The 20,411-nt window shown below is 50.2% G+C and overlaps 1 protein-coding gene across 11 annotated transcripts in view; it reads left to right on the top strand.

The window, feature by feature from the left end:
* Positions 1 to 488: 488 nt before the first annotated feature.
* Positions 489 to 20,411, top strand: part of LOC125949255 (cytoplasmic polyadenylation element-binding protein 3-like) — a 247,030-nt gene continuing 227,107 nt past the window's right edge. The window contains exons 1-2 of one of the 11 annotated variants that reach the window (XM_049676126.1): positions 489 to 650; positions 6,790 to 9,489. In XM_049676126.1, coding sequence (XP_049532083.1) covers positions 7,513 to 9,489 — 1,977 coding nt within the window. In that variant the 5' untranslated portion in view covers positions 489 to 650; positions 6,790 to 7,512. Of the gene's footprint in view, positions 731 to 1,032; positions 1,049 to 1,086; positions 1,225 to 1,407; positions 1,530 to 1,555; positions 1,857 to 1,891; positions 1,960 to 6,789; positions 9,490 to 20,411 lie in introns of those variants that run through there. The other 10 variants (XM_049676131.1, XM_049676134.1, XM_049676133.1 and 7 more) reach the window with 10 other exon arrangements.

The raw sequence follows: 20,411 nt of genomic DNA, 5'->3' as shown, positions 1-20,411 counted from the left end.
GTTTTCAAATCGAACGCCCAGCCTACTGCGAACTGTTGGCGCAGAGCCCTGATCCTGAGCCCGGAGTCGAGTCTAGGACTCGAGTTGAGGTGACGGTTTTTTTTTTTCGGGTAGCCGCCCAACGCGCGTTGGCGTTCGGCATTTTCTCCTCCTTTTTCCCCACCGCGAAAAGTGAATCGCGCTCCGTGTGTTACGAACCGACGTGACGAAACGTGTGGACGGTGCGAGTGGAGCGAGCTATTTTCGAATTCACTCAAAGCCGAAGCCAAGTAGAGAGCTGCCTGTGTGTGTGTGTGTGTGCGCGGGGTTCGTGTTTTCGAATTTCGAAATCAACCCCCGTATCACGCTCGAAAACTACCCCTTAATAGCGAAAGAGGAGAGCGTGTGTGAGCTCTCTCTCTCTCTCTCTCTCTCTCTCTTCCTTTCGTTTATTCATTCTGCGAGATACAAACCTACAATATGGTGCTTATCGCTTATAGCGTGTGCGGCATTCGGTTTCGGTTCTGGTGCTGCTCCGTTCATAAACCGTTCGCTGAGTATCCAAGTTGGCGGCGCCGTTGGTTGTTGGGCAACGAGACGTTGCTTGCCACTCCGAGTTGCCAAACCCGAATGAACCCACCACTGAACCGAGAGTCCTGAGTGATGCAATGGTACCGATTTTTTGGCTGATAACAGCTGCTGTGTTGGCATGCGCACCGGATTCCACCCCGCACGGTGAGGGTGCCGTATGGTATGGTAAACCCTACCGGGATGGACTAAGGTGCGATCGACGGCGAGCGCTTGAGTTTCTTCCCCCGAGAGTTCCTCTAGTGAGCATAGAGCGACTACAGAGCGACATTAAAATGCGAATACTCTGTATTTAGTATCCGCGTGTGCGTGTGTGTATGTGTGTTTCTCCTGTTTTTCGCGGCCGCGCGCGCGTGTGTGTGTCTGTGTGTGACGCGTTTGCCGTTGGGTGGAAAATTCTCGCTTCGGTTTTCCACCAGCAAGCAAGCAAGCAAAGGAGCGAGCGACAGTGGCAGGTCGCTCATAGAAAGCATCACGCAAGGTGCCACGAGTGACCAGACGCGTTTCGAGTGTGAACAGAACCGCATACCACCCCGGGTACGCATAAGCAAGTGTTTCTGTGCGAACAGGAACAGGGAAGAGCACGGCAGCGGGCAGCAATAGCAGCAGCAGCAGCAGCAGCAGTAGCAGCAAAGTTGCAGTAGCACTGTGTGTGAGGTGTGCCGGGTGTGCTTTCTGTGCCCATCGGTCAATCGGGGGGGTAATGGTTACTACTAGAGGTGGCTGAATCTCTCTCTCTGTGTGTCTGTGTGACTTGTTGTGTAGTAGCCAACGGTGTGGTGTGGTTCTGCTCGTGTGTGGTAGCCAGGTGTAGCGAGGGCAGGTGTAGCGTTAGCCAGTGGGGCCACCAGACAGCAGGTGACAGCTCTGCCTCGCCATCGACAATCTAGCATATCGGCCAATTGGCAAATCTTTCGCAGCGACTAGAACTCCGGGCCACTCCGGGGTAGTAGTTTCCGTGGGTATGTGTGTGTGTCCGTGTGTCCGGTGACACATATGGGAGTGCAAAGTAAAAGGGAAAAGAAGGTTAAAACCCCGCAAAACACATACGTTGTACGTGCTACCACCACCACACCAGCACCGAGACACGGTGGCGACGACAGCAACGATTGTGTTTACTCGTGATGCCATTACGGTCGTGTGTTGGTTTTTTTTTCTCAAGTTCGCCTGTTTTTTTCGCTTCGCCTACTCCGTTAAACTCTCGTGACACGGACGGACTCCCGGACACTAGCGAGATGTTGTTGTGTTCTTCGTGAAACACGAGAGTATGTAGCGCAGCACTGGCGAAGGTGGTACCGAAGAATGTCAAAAGGGCAACGGAGCAGTCCGGACAGCAGTCGGCCCCCCGTTTGCATTGAGCTGTATGGAAATCCGGGGCTCACAAACGTCAAAGTTCGTTTCAAAGGAGAAAGGTGAAAGGTGGGGGGAAGGTGGGCTCGCAGTCTCTGGCTGCGTTGAGGGAGGGTGCAACAGTCTACGAGGAAGAGCGATAAAGACAGAGAGATAGAGAGAAAGAGCGAGCGAATACGGTACTAGGTCCCAGCGTCCCAGACGTCAAGTGTCGTCGCCAGGGAAGCAGCTTTGCAAGCAGCAAATGCAGAACCGGACGGTCGCTGCTGGCTGGCTGGCTGGCTGGCTGGCTAGAACCTCCGTTCGACCCCGTTGGTGTTGGTGTCAGCTTGTTGGAGCTTTTGCTTGCGTGCACGCTTGGCTGTGTGTTTGTGTGTGAGAGAGAAGGAGAGAGATTGCGCGTGCAATGGAGAAACACGGTGTTTCCCGGCGGCAGTCAAACCTGGGCCGCATCTTTCTGTTGCACCCCCCCCCCCCCCCTGTTTTTGGGTGGCCACCTGCCGGCCAGGCTAGTGCCTTGGCCGTTTGAACCGGTGGCTACCGGTCGATGGCATCAAGGGGCCAACCACCATTCATCCAGCGTGTGCTGGCTGGCCACCGAGCGCACGTAACGTTTCAATGCTGCTATGTTACGCGTCGGTCATGCGTTGCGTTTACACCGCTTATCACCATGTGACGCCCCCCTCCCCGCCCCTTGTTCTGTCCGCTTCATTTCGGTGTGATATGAGGGCAGCAAAAGCAGCAGCAGCAGCATGCTGTATGCTACTGTGGTGTCGTCGTATGTTGGTATAGTTTGTGTCGTGTGCGTGCTGTAGTTTGGCTACGAGTTACAGTACTGAATGGGGTTTAATTGTTGGGCGTTTGTTTGTTGTTGTTGTTTTTATCTAGGTGATTCTAAAGGTCGGTGTGTGTGTGCGCGTGTTTTTGGCGTCAAATGCTGTCGACAATACACACGTTGTGCGTTCTGGTTGGCCACGGTAGCGGCACCAGCGGTGTTGCAAAACATGTTTGTTTTATGTGCACCGATAACGTCACACTCTTCGTGACAATCGATATATGGCTACACCGAGTGCCAGTGGTCAGTCACGGCAAAGTCCTATTGGTGGCCCTCAATTCGAAGCACCGCTACTTTGTTGTGCTTGGTTGCAATGGTTACTGCATTGATAGGGAGGTTGGCTGCTGATCAAGGCTGATAATATGCTGGCAAACACAACACCAACTGTTTCAGCATCCAAAAATAGCCCTTCCCGTGTTTGTCTGACAGTTCTGAACTTCGCCTACCTGTCCGGTGAAAAATGAATGGTTTGCGATGAACGAGAACGGTGTACAGTGTGTGTGTCATTTGCCATCTTAGTAACCATCATCGACGCCGTCGACCAGCTGAGAGTGTGTTCATTGCAATGTGCGTTGATCAATCTTTCAATGACTTTGATTACGGGACAGAAAACACAGCCGGAGAGAAAGAGAGAGAGAGTGAGTATAGTAGGTGAGAAAAGTGGGCAAGTGTGAGCGCGACAGAGCTACAACACTGGCTAAGGACACTAGAGTGAAGCAACTCCTCCAGCAACAGCAACAACAGCAACCAACAGCCTCAACTGACAGCCAGACCGAGTGCTGTGAATGAAAAGTGTGTGAACAGTGCAGATACATCCAGTGGTGCAGGGTGAGAAAGCGAGAAAGCCGCATGTGAGCGTGAGCTGAACCGCAGTGGGACCTCTGATATTTGACAAGAAATACAAATTTTCCTCCAACCGAATTTTCATCCTGCAAGGTTGGCACCGCTGACAACGCGATTTGGCAACTCTCCTTTGCTCTCTCTCTCTGTAGCTGAGATGAGAGCGCGTTCTGTGAGCATTATTTCGGTCGCAGTTTTCCATCCATTCTCACTTTCCGTGAGAACTCATCTCTCTCGCTCTCGTATGGAGCAAAAGAAAATGAGTGCAGAAGGGAGTGAGCTCCTCCGTTCGAGGATACGGATACCGAGTTCCCCATTCTTCTTTCTCGCGGACACTCATTTTCCCAAGGCACGTGCCAAACCTTTGCGTCGTGCATGTGGATGTAAGAGAAGAGAAGCACTTGGTGTGCGTTCAAGAAATTCCCTCACGCCACGCTCTACGGTACGGCGTTTGTTGGCGTTAGGAAATGTTGCCTATAGTGGCGTCGTCGTCGTCGTCGTCGTCGTCACTGGCCTGTGTGCGTGTATATCGGTGATAATGGTAGTGGTCATGGTGGTGCTACGCTTAAAACTGTTTACAGATTTCACTTGACATTTGGTGAAACTCAACTCTTTAACAAACCACCTTGAATAATACCGGCAGCGGCCGTTCCGATGAGCTAACGATAACAAAAGAATTAGTTTTTTTTTTCAAAACTGATACCTAGTGCAACCGTTTTCGATAACGAAGCGAATGCACGACTTGCGTTCAGTCTTCAATCAGTCCATTTCCAGTGCAGCCAGCCGAGTAACGATGGCTAAATGTGACCTAAATCGATCCCTTCTCCCCCCCCTTTCTCTTGGCATCCCTCCACTTGGCCGTCTCATTATTTGTAGCTTAGTACAGAGCGAGTCGCGGGCTAGTAGTGTAATCATGGATAATTATGCGTACCACGACGTACCTTTACCGTTAATATACCTGCGTCGGGTGTGCTGTGGCTAGCCCAAAATGCTGCTCGTACAGCATTAACGGTGTTTACGTTCGAACGCATTAATAAACGCTTAATTATGCTAGCCCCGAGGGCAGCAGCTGGTTGGTTGTTGGAAGGAAAGGAAGCAACACCACCACTAGTAGTGGTTGTTTCCACGTTATTTCCAATGCCAAGCCCGCCACGGAGAGGAATTATGAATGAAGCAAGAATGTATCCCACTCCGAGACGAGACAACCTACAATCCACCCGCGTAGTCATTTCTAATTTCATCATCCCCCCCAGCACATAGCATAAAATATGTATGTAATCGTTCCATATTCGGTTCGGTCGATTGGTCAGAAGGTCGACAGCACCCATCCTCCCGGGGGTGGGGATGGTAATGGTCGTCATCGTCGACGATCAATGGCTACCGCGTTAAAGGCGTTTTGATTTTTCCAGCTTTTTATGTTCCAGGCCGGAGTGTCGAGGTTTTTTTTTGCTTCGTCCCGGTTGCTCCGATTGCTTTCGTTTGATGTCACAAAAAGCGGTGGCCACAGTGGCCGCGCCGGAACGCATCAATCATGGGCGGAAAATTTCCTATCATTATGCATGCCCATCACCACCACCACCCGGCCTCCCGGCTTCCCTTCAACCCCCGTGCTCGGTGTGTGTGTATGTATTTCGCAATCGCTCCGTAACCGCACCCCTTGAGGTTGCGGCCCCGGGTCCTCGGAACAGGGTTGAGGCCTGTTTTCCGACCAGCTCGGCCGCCTGGCGCTTGGCATGGCGTGGCGTGGCGTGGTGGCCCTCAACTCCACTGACGTCAGTAGGCAGCGTGTGTCGCAGCCGGAGAGAGAGAGAGAGCGAGCGAGCGAGCGAACAATTAGAGCACAAACCGTCTAGACGCATCCAATACCCCAGAAGAAGTCCCCACAATGGCCACACGCACACCACGCACCATACCCGGTGTGTGCGCTTCGTTGTGTGCGTGTGTTTGTGTTTTTGTGTGGGGAGATAAGGGATACCGGCGGAAGGGGGGCGCTGGCAACCATTGGCCTACAATAATGGTAGGCAAACCAAAGCTTCTCAGGATTCTCAGGCAGTGAGGAAGCAGTGAGCGACACCGTTTGGGTCGCTCCTTTCTGGGTGACGACGGTCCCTGTCCTGCCCGTCGAACCACGAGTGGCCACGACGAGCCACGTCACGAAAAGGGGGGCGCATATCGAACGGCATTAACAGGAGGGTAACTCAAAAGCCGCGGGATACGAACAGTGGTAGGTTTTATCGGTCGAGCGAGCGAGCGACCCAGGTTCACTAGGGTACGGTGCCACTGGGATAAACGTGCGTCGTCTCGCAATTTGTTTATCCATCCAGCACACACACACACACCCCTCGCAATCCGTGCTCCTCTCTTCTGCCATCCTGCTGCGCAGGATGCACTTACCGGATGTATCACGGCGAACGAGTGCTGAGTGACTCGCCGAGGACGAATGCACTCCGACCGCCGGCACTCGTGTCGAGTCGAACTCTCGGTCGCTCGCTCGTTCGATTTCGGGAATTTTCCGACGATGGCGACGACGACGACGACGACGACGACGATGGACACCGATTCGCGAGGGTTCCCAATGGCGTTGGCACCGTTGGTGGACGACAGGACGATGAACGAATAAAACGGAGCCAGCGCTGCCGTTTTGTGGTCAATTCGTGTCGCTTCGTTTCAGGACAAGTTCGATCGCCACGCGCCACACACGCACCGCTCTCTGACGCAGAGGGCCTTGTCCGCCTGTCTGCCTGCCTGCCTGGCTGCCTGCCTCCGGGCACCGTGTGTCTACGTCTGTCGCTGGCCAAACCACGTCGTCGTCGTCGTCGACGTTATCGTCTTTTGCCGTGTGTGTGTGTGTGTGTGTGTTGCCTGAAGTCCTGAAGACCTAAACGTAAACGCACCCCCCTAAGTCTGGTGGGGGAGCAAAATAGGATTTAAAAGCAAAGGGGTCCTCGTACAGTTCAGGTGTTGATTATCGGAGCGTTTGTTGGAAAGCAGCAGCAGTGGAGTTTGTTGAGTTTGTGTGTGTGTATGTGTGTGTGTAGGGTACAAACTGTTGCCGACAGAAAGAGAGTGATAGAGAGAGATTTATCCACCAGTGCTGGTGTTAGGAACCTGTTACAATGATTAGCGCTGATTGCGGAATCTGTTTTTAATCCAATTCTCCTCTGCCCCCACCCCCCACCCCTCAACTCGTCAACTAGCCAATATAAACACCGAAAAAATCCGCTCAACTGGCACGCTAATTTGAAGCTGCAGCGCCTACTAACGTGCGTGCGCTGTGTCTCGTGTGTTGTTAAGTGTTAACCCCCCGTAACCCCTTACCAGCGCCTACTACTGGTGTGTTCTCTGCTGACTTCGCGGATCTGACGGATTGGATTGGTTGAGTGATGATTTGATGAAAAAACACTCCTCTTCCGTGCCCAGTGGGTGTTGTTGGGTGGTCTCTGGTGGGCCACTAGTAGTCTGGTGTGTCCAGTCCAGTAAAGTGCGTGCGTGCGTGCGTGCGTGTAGTGTATGAGTGCGGTTCCCTTCTCCTTCTCTACCAGAGGTTAGGAAGAGGTGAAGGAGAAGCCGAGTAGAAGGTTGATCAAGGGAGTCTGGTTTGGTAAAACTCGTGAAATTGGAAATTTGCGTGCCGAGCGAGTCGTGTCGAGTGTCGTTGGTGCGTTTGTAGTGAAGTGAAGAAGCGTCAGTCCGACCGGTCGGACATCGGTCGGGTCGGTTGTGTGTATTCCCGGCGCGTGGGTATCTGCGTGTGTGTGTGTGTGCGTGTGTCCGCGAACAAACGCGCGCGCGAGGGCCAAGGTCTGTCGGCGCGGGAAAGGACTCTAGGAGTCTTATATATCTCGGATCTCGCAGCTCGTCTCGTCTCGTCTCGTTCCCTCCCTCCACACGGGGCGGGAGGACACGGTACGGTGTACGGTATGGGTGACTTCCTGTACTCCAGCTCGGTCCTGACGAACGAATCGTGCGTGACCAACCCGTCGTCGCTGCTCGATACGCTCAGCATCAACAATCTGCTGAACATGAAGCACCTGACCTCGGCGACGGTCGGCGGCACCGGCGGCGGCGTCGGCGGCGGCGGCGAGATGGCAACATCCACCGGTGTCGGCGGCGGTGGTGGTGCGTCCACCGGTGGCGTCGTACCGGACGTTGGCCTCGGTACGATCGGTGACGGTTCGGTCTCGTCCGGTTCCGCTTCCTCGGTCTCGATCGGTAGCAAGAACAACAATGGCGTCCTGTCTTCGCTTGGAGGTGGTGGTGGCAGTGGTGGCAATGCTGGACCCAATGGTAGTGGTGTTGGTGTCGAGGATGGTGGTCTACTGATGACGTCCAGCGTGGTCGCTTCCAGCTGCGGCGGTGGTGGTGGAATGGGCTCCGTACCGGGCATCATTACGACGGCCATTACCTCCGATGGTGGTTGCTGTCTGTCCGGTGCTGGATCTGGATCGACGGTTCGTGAGCTTTCACTTGCGCTCGGTACCGGAGGGGACGATGGTACGGTCATCACTTCGTCGCTGCTGAACGGTGGCAGCATCTCGTCACCTTCGATCGTTGCCAATAACAACAGCAACAGCAACCACAGCGCCAATGGCGTCGGCAGTAGCGTCGGAGTCGGAGTCGGAAACAGCGGTAATGGTGGCAATACCAACAGTGCGAACAACAATTTGTTGCTGGAAGCCGCCGTAGCGGCCGGTGCTGCAGCAGCCGATCAGCTCCAGTTGCAATCGGTCGCCGAAGAGCTCAGCCTGAAGGCGTCCGATTTGAGCTGCCTGAGTTCGGTCACCTCGAATCTGATGAACGGATGTCTCGCCCCGAGTGGACTCGGTTTCGGGACCGGGGCCGATCACTCGAGCCCCTGGTCTACCGGACCGGATGAGGCCGGCGGACCGGGCGGTGCTGTTGCTGCCGGCCATCTCTCGATGAACGGTCTCGGTGGGTTTGGTCAGAACTTTTCAAGCAATCTATACAATGGAGCCGTAGTAGCAGCGGCCGCAGTCGCCGCTCAACAGCAACAACAGCAACAACAGCAACAACAACAGCAACAGCAGCAGCAGCAACATCAGCAACAACGTCGCGCCATCACAGCATCCCATGGAGGTGGATTCCCCAGCCACCATCATGGCATCTCACCGAACAGTCTCTCCGCTCACGGTAACGCAATGCTCCAGCAACAACAGCAACAGCAACAGCAACAGCAGCAACAGCAACAACAAAACCAATATAAAAACTCGTATCCTTCTTGGTCGAATCCTGGGCCCTGGTCACAGCAGCAATCCACCCAACAGCAGCAGCAACAGCAGCAACAGCAACAACAGCAGCAACAGCAGCATCATCACCATCAGCAGGTGCATCAGCAACAGAGTGCCCTGTCGTCCTGGAATAGGGGACGCTCGGTGCCCGGTCTCAACCCGTCCGGTCTTGGGCCGAATGGGCTGCATGCCCGCAAACCACCCCACCAATCGCAAACCAACCAATCGCTCTCACCGTACGGTCTTGGCAATGGTGGCCATCTGCAGCAACAACAGCAGCAACAATCTCATCATCATGCTCAGCAACAGAGTCTGCATCAACAGCAGCAACAGCAGCAGCAGCACCATCAGCAACAGTCACACCATGGTCACCATGGACACCATCAATCGAATGCGCTGCAACCGTTGCAATCGAATCTGGCCAACTCGCCGTCCCGCTACCGGCGTACCACGTCCGTACCCTTCCCGAACAAATCCAATCTCGGCTCGCTATCGGCCGGTGGTAGTGGCAGTGGTGGTGGTGGTGGTGGCCTCGGTGTCGGTGGCGGCGGAATCGGTGGTGTGAGTGGTGTCGGTGGTTTCCCTGGTCCGCTCGATGTGGCCGGTATGGACGAAAACCGCGATCCTTTCCTGTCATCATCTTATCAGGTGAGTAAAACGTTGTTCACTTTTTCGTGGTGGTTTAGGTTTCGGGATAAGCGTTTATAGAAATCGATACTGGAAAGATGATTGTATTCGTTGACGATAAAAACCATGAAGTAATTTTATTTTACTCGAGAATAGTTCTTATAAGAACTAGAACTCTTCTTATAGAAGAGTACAAAGTGCACCATCTAGAAAGGATTCTACCTAAATGTTGGATAATTCCGCCTTTTTTTACCTATTTGGACAAATCGGTCAGATTCTTGTCAGCCTACGCATATGTTAATCATGTTTCGATTAACGCCATAAATGAAGGATAAAATTGGGGCGCAGAATATTAGAAATAACCGTTAAACTATGTAAACTGACGATTTGAATTTAATCTGTGGGATTTGGTGGCGCTTAACCTTTGTCTGTGTTGCTATTTGAAGAGTAAGGTGCAATGCTAGCAAACCAAAGACCATCGAAGAACTAAAAGCTTATATCGGAACAAAAATTGATGCTATTACGCCCGAAATATTGTCAAATACAATGCACAATACTACAAAAAAGGTACACACCTTTTTTATCTAATAGAGGCGATCATTTGATCGATGTTGTACTCTGCGTGAATTGTTAATACATTGTATTGTACAGCATAAGTAAATCTGGTTCATTTCTCAAAATCGGCTGATAAATGGCGGAGTTCGTTAACATTTGAATTGGTCCTGGCAAGATGCTGCGTCCTGTAGCATATAGGGTTTGAGGAAAGATGTAGATAATGTTTGTATTATATTATATTATATGTATATCTATGTATTTGTCGCACGGCATTCGACATTGGTTGTCGTTGCCAGCGGACATTGCCAGTTGGTATATACATAGTTACGTGAATCCCAAACAAATGAAGGATTCGTGAGGATCGTCGTGTTGTAGATGCGAATACCGGCTGGTCGAGTGTTGTGGTTGGCTGAAACGTCCGTTAACTGCCCGTAGCATCTGATCGTTTCTTGCTGTTACGCAAGTGCAGTGCTTGGCCAGCGCAAGAAAGATCGCCAGACGCGCGTCTATAGTGCTTACGATTGAGTAATGTACTCACGATCCCGCTCGCCTATTTGCATCTCTCGTCCTCCCCTCATTTTTCGGTTTCTGCATTGAAACAACGGCCACCACTCGGAACTCGCTGAGTGTGAACCACGCGAAGCCGCACAACACAACGAGGGTGGAACGTGGCCAATTTTAGAACCGCAGGTTGGTGGTGGTCGCGGTACAGGCGGAGAACGCGACCTTGAAAGCATTACCTTTGCTACCTTGCACGGAAGCAATGACTCGCGAGTTCGCGTCTTTCGCGGCTTCCGCTCTCTCGCTCTCGTGCACACTCGATGCTCGTACTTAAAAAAAAAACTAAAACCAAGACGCCAAACCGGGACTGCCAGCGTAAAAAGAAAGTAGAAAGTGAAATGCGCTCACCAAGCGCGCAGCCAAAGACAGAGCCGATGTTGTTTTAGATTTATTTTTATCGCTTCGTTCGCGAGAGGTTTCGTTCTCGTCGTTTCGTTCTTTGTGCTGTCGGTTCCGTTTCCGCCGTTTTGGCAACTCCTTAGTCACCTGTGTGGCCCCTAGTGGTGGTGGTGGTCTATGTTTGAGGTTGGCTAGAGAAAATGTAGTACCAGGTGGTATTGTATTTTGTTCGCAACAATGCTCTTCGTTGATGTTGAAACCCCAAATGGATAACAATTAGATTCGCAATCAGTTAAGAGCAGCCCGCAGATAGCAACTCGGGGCGCACGCACGTGTGTCAATAGATTGACGATGGACAGTTAGGTGGGCGTAAGAGCGAGTGCCACCTTGGCTTTGGCATCGACGGGATTGCATCGGTTTGGTTCGGTGACACCTGTGCGGTGTAGAAGTCGCAACAAAAAAAGAAATCCCTTTCACTAGGGCAAGGAATGCGGATCTACGAGGTTTCACACGAGGCAGCGTTTCACTTTTAACCTTCACGATGCGCGATACCCACAAAAGCCACCGGAACAACGCGAGCACAACAAAGAACGTTGACGTTGAAACGAAACGATGATGATGATACTACTGTTGGCATGCAGTACCGGGGTGGACAGTCGGTTCGGTCCCTTTTCTTCGTGTGGTGTTTCCACCGCGGCTACAAGCTACAGACCAGCTGGTAGTTGGCAGCTTCCACTCACATCAATTGCTTTCTTTTATGCTCCCGAATAGAAACCGGGGAGGCGAAAAGGGGTTTTCCGCGAACGAATGGGACCTTGACGCGGGAGGACGGCATGGATGTTGCTACTGCAGCTTATGTAACCGTGGCTTTTGTTTGTTCGCCACGGTTTTTGGCGAAGAAGTAGCGGCAGTAGCGACGGAAGCGGCTAGCATGTGTTGGAGAGCATTAATTAATGGATTTGAATACGAATGCGAAACAGCATATGAGAAGGAAGGGAAGCCATATTGCTCATTACTGTTTTTTATGCAGACTAGCGTATGTTGTTATGTAAAGTATGTTAAGGACTTTATAGGCATTTTGCGATGGAGGTATAATAAATTGCGTGTGGAACCACTTTGAAGTGTTGAGAATTGTACCTATTAGCAAGCATAACTTCGTCCCAAGCGGAATTGGAAGATACTGATGGATGTTCAATAACTTGTCTCGAATGGCTAGAAGTGGAGAACTCTTTTCGAATCATCGTACGTGTAAATCGTAAGGGATTCGATCTCTTAGGGGTAGACTAACAATTATTCTGGAAAAAATGTCAATTCTCATGGTTTTTCTTTGACAAAATTAATAGAATTTTATTTTTGTAAATGTCGTATTGAAGTACAATTTCATACGAAATTTTATATGATGAATTATAGTTTCGTGTTGGATCAATTGAGATATCAGAGTAACGTTTTCCCGAAATTGTATTTTTCTTGTACAATATCTTAGATTCTTCTGGCACTGTTTAGTCCAATTTCCTTATCGATTCCAATTCCAATGTCCTTATCGATAAGGCATGGTGTAGGGTATTACCAAATATACCAAGTTTTTGTCCGTCAGCTGCTTGAAGTTGAAAAAGTGATGCTTTTTACGATTTTACCCCAAAAAAACAAGTTTTGCATAATAAAGCAAAAAAGGCTCATATTTTTTAAATGAAAAATTGACTGGGCTACTTCGCAAATAACACATTGAGTAATGAAAATTTCAAGTCGTTCGATTAGTCGTTCAGTAGCTTTTATGCTACGATGGTAACCGACTTTGTAAAACGATTGGTTTTGGGAAAAGCGTTTCAAAGTAGAGAGATGCATTGAACCTTGTATGAAATGCAGTTTATCAAAAATCAATATCTTTGTCAGTTTTGCTTCGATTCAACTTATGACTTAAATTAGAGAATGTCGTTCGTATGTACTGAAATTGCCTTTTGAGATACATTGAGAGTTCTTTGGAAATGCGATCAATGTACAAGGCACATGCAAACAATACAGCAGCATGTAACCATAGACTCTAATTAATGCAGTATTTTCATGACATGCGAGTGATTGTGAATATGCCTTGAATCCTTTCGTCATCAATTGACATGATGAATACATGGAACGCCCCATGCTGCCCATGTTCAACTGTCTAGAACGTATGAAACGACGTCAAATGCTCTACGTCTGATGTGATTATTGAAAGCTTGAAAGCAAATGTTGAGGACAATGGTCGAGTACAAATCAGATTCCCAATTATAACGCTTAATTGATGTGAACCATACTCGGCATATTTGATGCGGAAATTTCTGCTGCAAAATAAGAAGAGCGTACGTTGGAATATTAATATTCGCAGAAAAATTAATGATCGAAATGGGTGAATGAGGGTTGGAATTACATTTCTTGCTACTTCATAAGCTACCAATCGATGGGCAACATCTTTTTAGAATAGGTCTAGAGCTACTTACCGATAGACATGTTTCATCAAAGCACAAATCTAGGCTTGGTATTTCAATTGCCAACTGCCTCATTGCCCTGGAAATTTCTACGACAGAATCTGACCTGAAGTGACTGCCTACCTTCGTCAGCAAATAGCAAATTCCCCCGATCATATTAAAGCACGTTGCGCAAATAAACATTACTCGCACATTTGTTTGCCAACTTCCCACGTGGAATTGTATTTTAAGTAACCGATAGTGTGATGTAATGAAAAGAATTGTAACCCCTTTCGATGGTTATCAATTGTTTTTCAATAAACAATATAATTACCGTTCTCGTCATGCGCGGGACTGTGTGTCTGTGTGTGAGAGTGTGCGTTGCCCCTCATAAACCGTGAAACAAATGTTCAATTTCCGCACCGTTCTGTTGTGTCGTCCCGGGGCACAGCAAACAACCGTCCATTCCTGCACCAACATTCCCTCTCGCTCGGGGTCCAGTTTTACTGCTACCGGTGTCCGGTGAAGGTGTGAGGGGGCGGTGGTGCAGATTTAATGTAAATCGCAATCCGTGACGTGCGCGTGTCCAGTTCCCCCCCGGGGGGAGTTCAAGCACATTAAATTCAGTAAACGCAGCACAACTTTTCTACTCGTTTCGTTCCCTTCCCTTTCTGCCGGTAACGGGCTAGTTAACGATGTCCTCTCTCTCTCTCTCTCTCTGTCCCGTCTGTACGTTGTCGTAACCATCATCGTCGTCGTCCTGGTTCTGCTTTACAGCCGGATGGTGGGCACGATGGAGTTCCTGTTGCTGCACGCCGTACACGGACACGGTTCACTGATCGCCGCGGGTTGTGCGAGGGAGAGTGTTAATGAAATGCATCTCGGCCATTAATCGCAACCAGCGCGTGCACCAGTGCATCCATCCTGAAACTGCTCCGATAACGTCACGCGGTAATGGTGTGCCGTCGACGAGGACGACGACGAGGATGCTGTTTCCGAGCGCCCTCGGAAGCGAACGCTTCCGGCGGCAGACTCACCCCGACGAGGTGTGACCAAAAGTTATGCACCTGCCTCTGCTGCTGCCACTGTTGCTACTGCTGCTGGTGGTGGTCGAGATGAAACAGAAACAGCTAGCTGGCTAGCTGGAACAAGGCACCCCACTACTAGCATCGGGAGCATTCGATCAGGATGCACTCGAAATGATGAGAAAATGATGAGATGAGTGGATGAGGATGAAAGAGGGGATGAAAAAGAATGAGAAGAACATTACACTCGGCGCTGGCGGCAGCAGATGGTGACAGTCTGGCAGGCAGACCATGTTGGAAGGTGTTGCACACTGTGCACTGTGACTATGCTGCACTGTACAGCATTAAAATCTCTCGATCCGAGACTCGAGACTCGAGACGCGAGAAATACGTGATATCATCCTGTTCCTCGGTGAGGGGGATGCTGATGCCTGTGAATCTGCGCTGGGAACTGCTGCAGGCTGTCCATGTCCGGGCTCAGATTGTATACTCCAGCACACACACACACACACACACGCACACGTGCTCACTTTCATTGCTTTTTGTTTCTCTTTTGCTGCTTTTCCTAAAAGGGCGCGACGAAGAGAAAAAAACGGGAGGCGGAGATGTGAAGCGGACAATTTGGCCTCCCACCGAAATTTCCCAGCAAAAAGCATCCCCTCTCGAGGGGGGCGGGGTTGTTGAAAAGGGAGAGGTGGAAGGTGATGTTTCAAAAGAAAATGCTCTCCACCATGGCACCCGCGTGACCGTGATGGAAGGGAAAGAACAAACGTATTCATCACCGTCCACCGTCGTACCTTCGTTCCGTGCCCTTCTCATCATCATGCTCATCACCATCATCATCATCATCATCATCATCACGGTGATCGTGCTGGTGGTAGGTACGCCTTTTGAAGTACAAAAACGTTGCTCAATCGCGTCGCTGGTGGTGTGGTACTCGGCGCTTCACTCGGTCCGCGGGGCCTCTCTTGTATTCTTTGGGCAGGCGGGGAAGGGAGGGATTCAAAAACGGATAACGGACAACGGATAAGGCCGTCGTCGTCGGTCGGGACGGAATGACGGAAAGGCAACACGAAACGAGAGGAATACACACGCAAAAATGTGGAAAACACCAGCATAAACGGACCCATGTCCCATTGGAAATGCCAGCGTAAGCAGTGAAATGATCATAAATCCACCATTTTCCCAACGTTTGCTGCTGCTGCACATCAAGGCACGAAACGGAACGTACGAACGAACGAACGAAGAACAACACAACAAGCAAACTCCTGACGACACAGCACATAATGACGTCATTAAAAAGCATCTTTTGTGACCTACTTTTCATTTGCACCGCGCAGAAATCTATCATCCCAGATGCCCCGATGAGATCGTTGCCAGCAAACAACCAGGAACGCAGCCTACTCTGACACCCGGTGGGGCAAGGTGGCCGGATCGTTGATGTCGCGCGCCCACAGCCCTGGGAAAAGCGGCGGAAGAGAACCTTATGTATGCCAAACGCTGGAAACTCTGGAGCATGATTCCCACGCGCGCACACACCGTTACGATTTCGATTCAGTTTCAATCGACCACATGAGTGTGTGTGTGTGTGTGTGTACATTACGCGCGTGGGAGCATATGCTCCATGCCAGAGCCATTCCATATCATGCTTTCAGTTCAATTTATGTCTATTGCAACAAGCAAGCAAGCAAGCAAGCAAGCAGAAGCCATTCCACGGGGGATGGAGGTGCGTAGGCTGACTAGAAGGTCCTAGTGTGTCCACGGCAAGGCACAGAACAGTGTGCACTTACCCGGGATGTGCTAATGGGTGTGAGCGCGCGTCACATTCCCGGCAGCTCGGCGGAGTGCTCGAATGTCAACCGGATTTACGATCGATCGAACAGCAATCAGGCACCGCTGCGCTCGCATCAATCTGTGGCCGTAAAGGGCACGCGTAGGAGTCGGTGTGGGCCTCGAGGCCGGGACATTTTGCCAAGCCTCACACACTCACACACGTACACACACACTTAGCTCGAGGCCATGGCATGCTGCGTTCACACTGTAACTTGCGGAAGAACTGTAACTGTGGTAGGAAAGTGTTTTTCGAAAATCGGAACGGAGAGAGAGACCTCGTTAAGACCTAGCATGCCATGAAATGGCGCAGCATTTCTGGTGCTGAAAACATCAATCAAAAATTAGGATTACGAAGCGGCATTCGCTGAGCGGTGCGCCCTATGCCGTGGCCTCCGTTGGGTTAATGAGGCGTTTGAAAAGGGACGCAGCAGGGTACGAGGTTCGTCCGAAAGACACACATACACACGCACAGGTGCTGATGATTTAGTTTAATTACCCATTTCCTACCCGCGATGCCCTTAAATCATCGGATCGACTACATTTATCGTTGTGGGGCCCGGGCTCGGTCCAGGACCGGCAAAATGGCTGCGATTCACGATCCTCGAGTCTCTCGAGAGCCTCGAGATTAGAGGTTAGCGGGTCGGCGAAAGGCGAATTCATTGAACCGCTAAGCTGCTCGACCCCTTCACCGGAGCAGGGGACGGGTTTTGGGATTATAAATGATTGCTACTTGCAGCAGCACAAAGACCAAGTGGTATGGGTTGGGAAAGGCCAAAAAAACCCGGCCCGCAAAACCCGGGCTCGGGCAATTGTTTCGAGTGCCCTCCGCTCGGTTGTGGCTTGGGGGCAGAAGACAGAGAAACAGATCCACATAAAAACATTAACCTGCACCCTCCCCTTACCCCTTTTTTCATCCCCTCCTTCTGGCCCTCTCCTTTTCGGTGGTGGCCACACACACCTCTCGCAGTCTACCTGCTGCGGCTGCGGTGGAAAAGAAACTCCGAAAACCGGGAAACGGAAACGGAAACTAAACACAGAAGGAAACGGTTCAGTAGATACTGGGTTGTTTCTGGTTTCTGGAGCAGTCCTCAGGGGCGGGGGTGTAGTGGTGGCCTCCGGGAAGGGGGGGGGGGGGGGTGGGTCAGACTGGTGAAAAATATGTCCTACGTGGGATGATTATGGAAATTTTTCGCTCGGGTTTTCCGTTTTTCTGCCCAGTCGGCGCAACCACATTTCCGGGTGGATTTTGGGTGGGTGGGTGGGGGAGGAGGGGGGGGGGGTGGTAGGACTCCCTGTTCGTAGGTGGATCCCCAAAAGGGGGTTTTGTTTCATTTCCATGGGGTTCGTTACGAGAGGGATGATGGTGAGGAAGGGGAGGGAGGGGGTGGGGTGGGAATTCAGGTGGGTTCACCGGAGGGCCCACGGGTCTATACAATTGGCTCACTTCCGCTTGACTTGGCCGGTGATGGAAAGGCTCCGGCTGTCAAGCACCAGACCAACTTCCCTTCATCCCCTCACCCCCACCCCCCCATGCTACGAGGGGTCAGTTTGTGTTCTGAAAAGAACTATTCGAACGCGAACACGAAGGGAGAAGCTCTTTTGGCGTTGGCGAAAGTAGCAGCAGTCTAGGAATGCGGATGAGCAAAATTTTACGAACTGTATCGCAATGTTGTTGTTCATTCAGCAGTGTTGGGACCATTAAGTTCCATAGAATGCCCCATAGAATGGTGCCACGACGGGACTGTTGGACTTGGTTGGTAATGAACTTCACGAAACGATCGAACGGCGACTGTCAATCTTCATTTTAGATTGAAATGTGTTTAATGGCAAAACGAAATTGGCGGCTATTGATGACTTCTGCTTAACGTCTAACCAGTGTCACAATATTATTGAAGACCGATTCTTGGCATCGTTATGTTAAACAAAGTTTCGCTATCCATCCATTTGGTGTAATTTTCGTATTGAATTCTTCGTATTTGCCCGAAAAGTAAAAATGGATCAAGTTTTTAGCAGGAAAAAACATTTCCCTGGGTTTAGCTCTGCGTGAAATTAGATTGATTCGGTTTAAACCTTACTTATAGCATTCAGCTTATAGCAAACCAACCATTTGGGGTGCCCTTAAACGAATCCGGGTATAACAGCTTCCTGAAAGCAATCGTTCAATAGCACGTAATGATACTTGGTGCTGAGAATATCACCAATAGGCAAAACGTACTTTTCGTTCAAGGTTTCCACAAAACCGTAAGAACAGCTGCTGTAATCAACCGACAGGACGTTTAGAAACATTTAATCTTTAAGCTTATGTAAGCATCAAGTAAATTAATCAGCATGTTTCTGTTCTTTTCGTGCTAGCACAATTTGTGAGAAACTTATAACGAGATCTAAATTATGGCGGTGTTTGCAGCACGTCCTCGGCCATTGGCGAATATTGCGTTGTGTTGCTTCCTTATCGATTGAACAAAGTTTGTAAAAATGTCTTTCGTGTAGCTTCCTTCGAAACATCTTTCACAAAGTCAAAGATTTCAAACATGTCTTCAACAAGAACAGTTTATTTTATATATTCTAAATCATCATCTAAGGTGAAACAATTGTTCCAAATTGTGCTGGCAAGGGGCTACCCTAACGCACACACAGTACATAACGTTGCATCAAATTTGGAATCAAACGATTTTTACCTCCTCACGTTATGATTGAATAACTTTAAAAAACCTAGAATTAAATAAAACCACCGTTTCTTGCCCTGCTTTGAACAACTTTCCTAGCGGCAGGACCGGCCATTATGAATCGGAACATCGTATTACACAACCTGTTATTAAAGATTGAATCAATGCGCTTCGATTCACACACAATAAGACCACAGTCATTCCTACCGGAATGCAAGCGCTACATTATATTTAACAGTTGGCAAGCGCCGCAACTGGCAACTGACAAACACGCCCTATGACAGTGTAGCCAGAACACATCAACGCCAAAAGGGGGGAGAGATATGCCCGATATGGGAATGTGGAAATGTCCTTACATTGTATTTCAACAAAGTTTCGACCGCACACAATAATGACACATTGAGATGTATAAATTAAGCTTTGCTCAGTTCGCAGTTGGCCTTGACGTGGTTGTTCAGTCGCTGCCGACAGTTCACTTCTCAATCCATTGTCAGGTACAGTGTTCTGGAATCAGATAATTTTTTTGCGAATCGATCTGTTAACGATTGCTCATCCCTCAGTTTTCCTTCGGGTGCCTTCGTCTCTCACTGACTATCGGTTGGTCTGATCAAGCACCTGTCTAGACTCCATACACTATATACACACCAGAGCTGCAACGACAAATAGGAAAAAGAACGCTTCGGTAATTGGCAAAAGTAAAGCCAGTCGAAATAGTGCAAATTGAACGCCCGGTCACCTGAACTGTTCCAGCCAGAAAAAGGCTCCAGTAAACCGTAAACTTAAATTTACACCCTAACAACTAGTAGCTGCGTTCTCTTTCCTTCCAATACAACCCCACTCGTGGTACTGTTACCGAAGTATCGAGCGAGATTGGTGTCGTTTTACAGGATAATTCCCGTTTGGCCCTGTAAATCGTCGCTCGCTATCTTGCAAATGGATCTCGCTCGTGAAAACCGAACCTCCTCCTTCTCGCAATTGTTTCGCAAAATACACTTGTCTTGTACGGGCGTGAACGGGGCTGGGAGAGGACGATGCTGTAGTGCGCATACCGAGTAGTGTAGCGAGTAGTGACTCTTTGCTTGTGATTTGTCAGTTCTGTCAGTGGACGCGTGTGTGGAAGTGTGCGCCAGCATTCGCAATCTTCATCCGTGAGATCCAAAGACAATCAATTCGGGGGAACGCGGGGAACGGGTGTACCGGGGTGCCTCCGGTCTGCGTGCAGCTCGGAACAACCCATTTTTCCATTACTTTGGCGCTGGAAGAAGAACGCCCAAAAACCCAGAAACACTAGCTCGATGCCACCGAGCAGTGCCACCGTGGTCGGCTGACTGGCTGACTGGCTGGCTGGTTGGCTAAGCTGAAAGACTCCCCGTCAGAGCCACACGGCGACTGGCTGGCACCGATGGTACTGGCTGGTGGTGCTGACACGCCGCGTCCGCCGTTTCGTTTTACACGCTGGATGGTTCGATTTTAGCTCTTTCGCTTCCATTTTGTGTTTTTCGTTTGCTTCGTTCGTGTTGGTTTTTTTT

This window comes from Anopheles darlingi, chromosome 2 (genome assembly GCF_943734745.1).
Source record: "Anopheles darlingi chromosome 2, idAnoDarlMG_H_01, whole genome shotgun sequence".
Taxonomy (NCBI): domain Eukaryota; kingdom Metazoa; phylum Arthropoda; class Insecta; order Diptera; family Culicidae; genus Anopheles; species Anopheles darlingi.
This window is presented reverse-complemented; position numbering and strand designations above follow the sequence as displayed.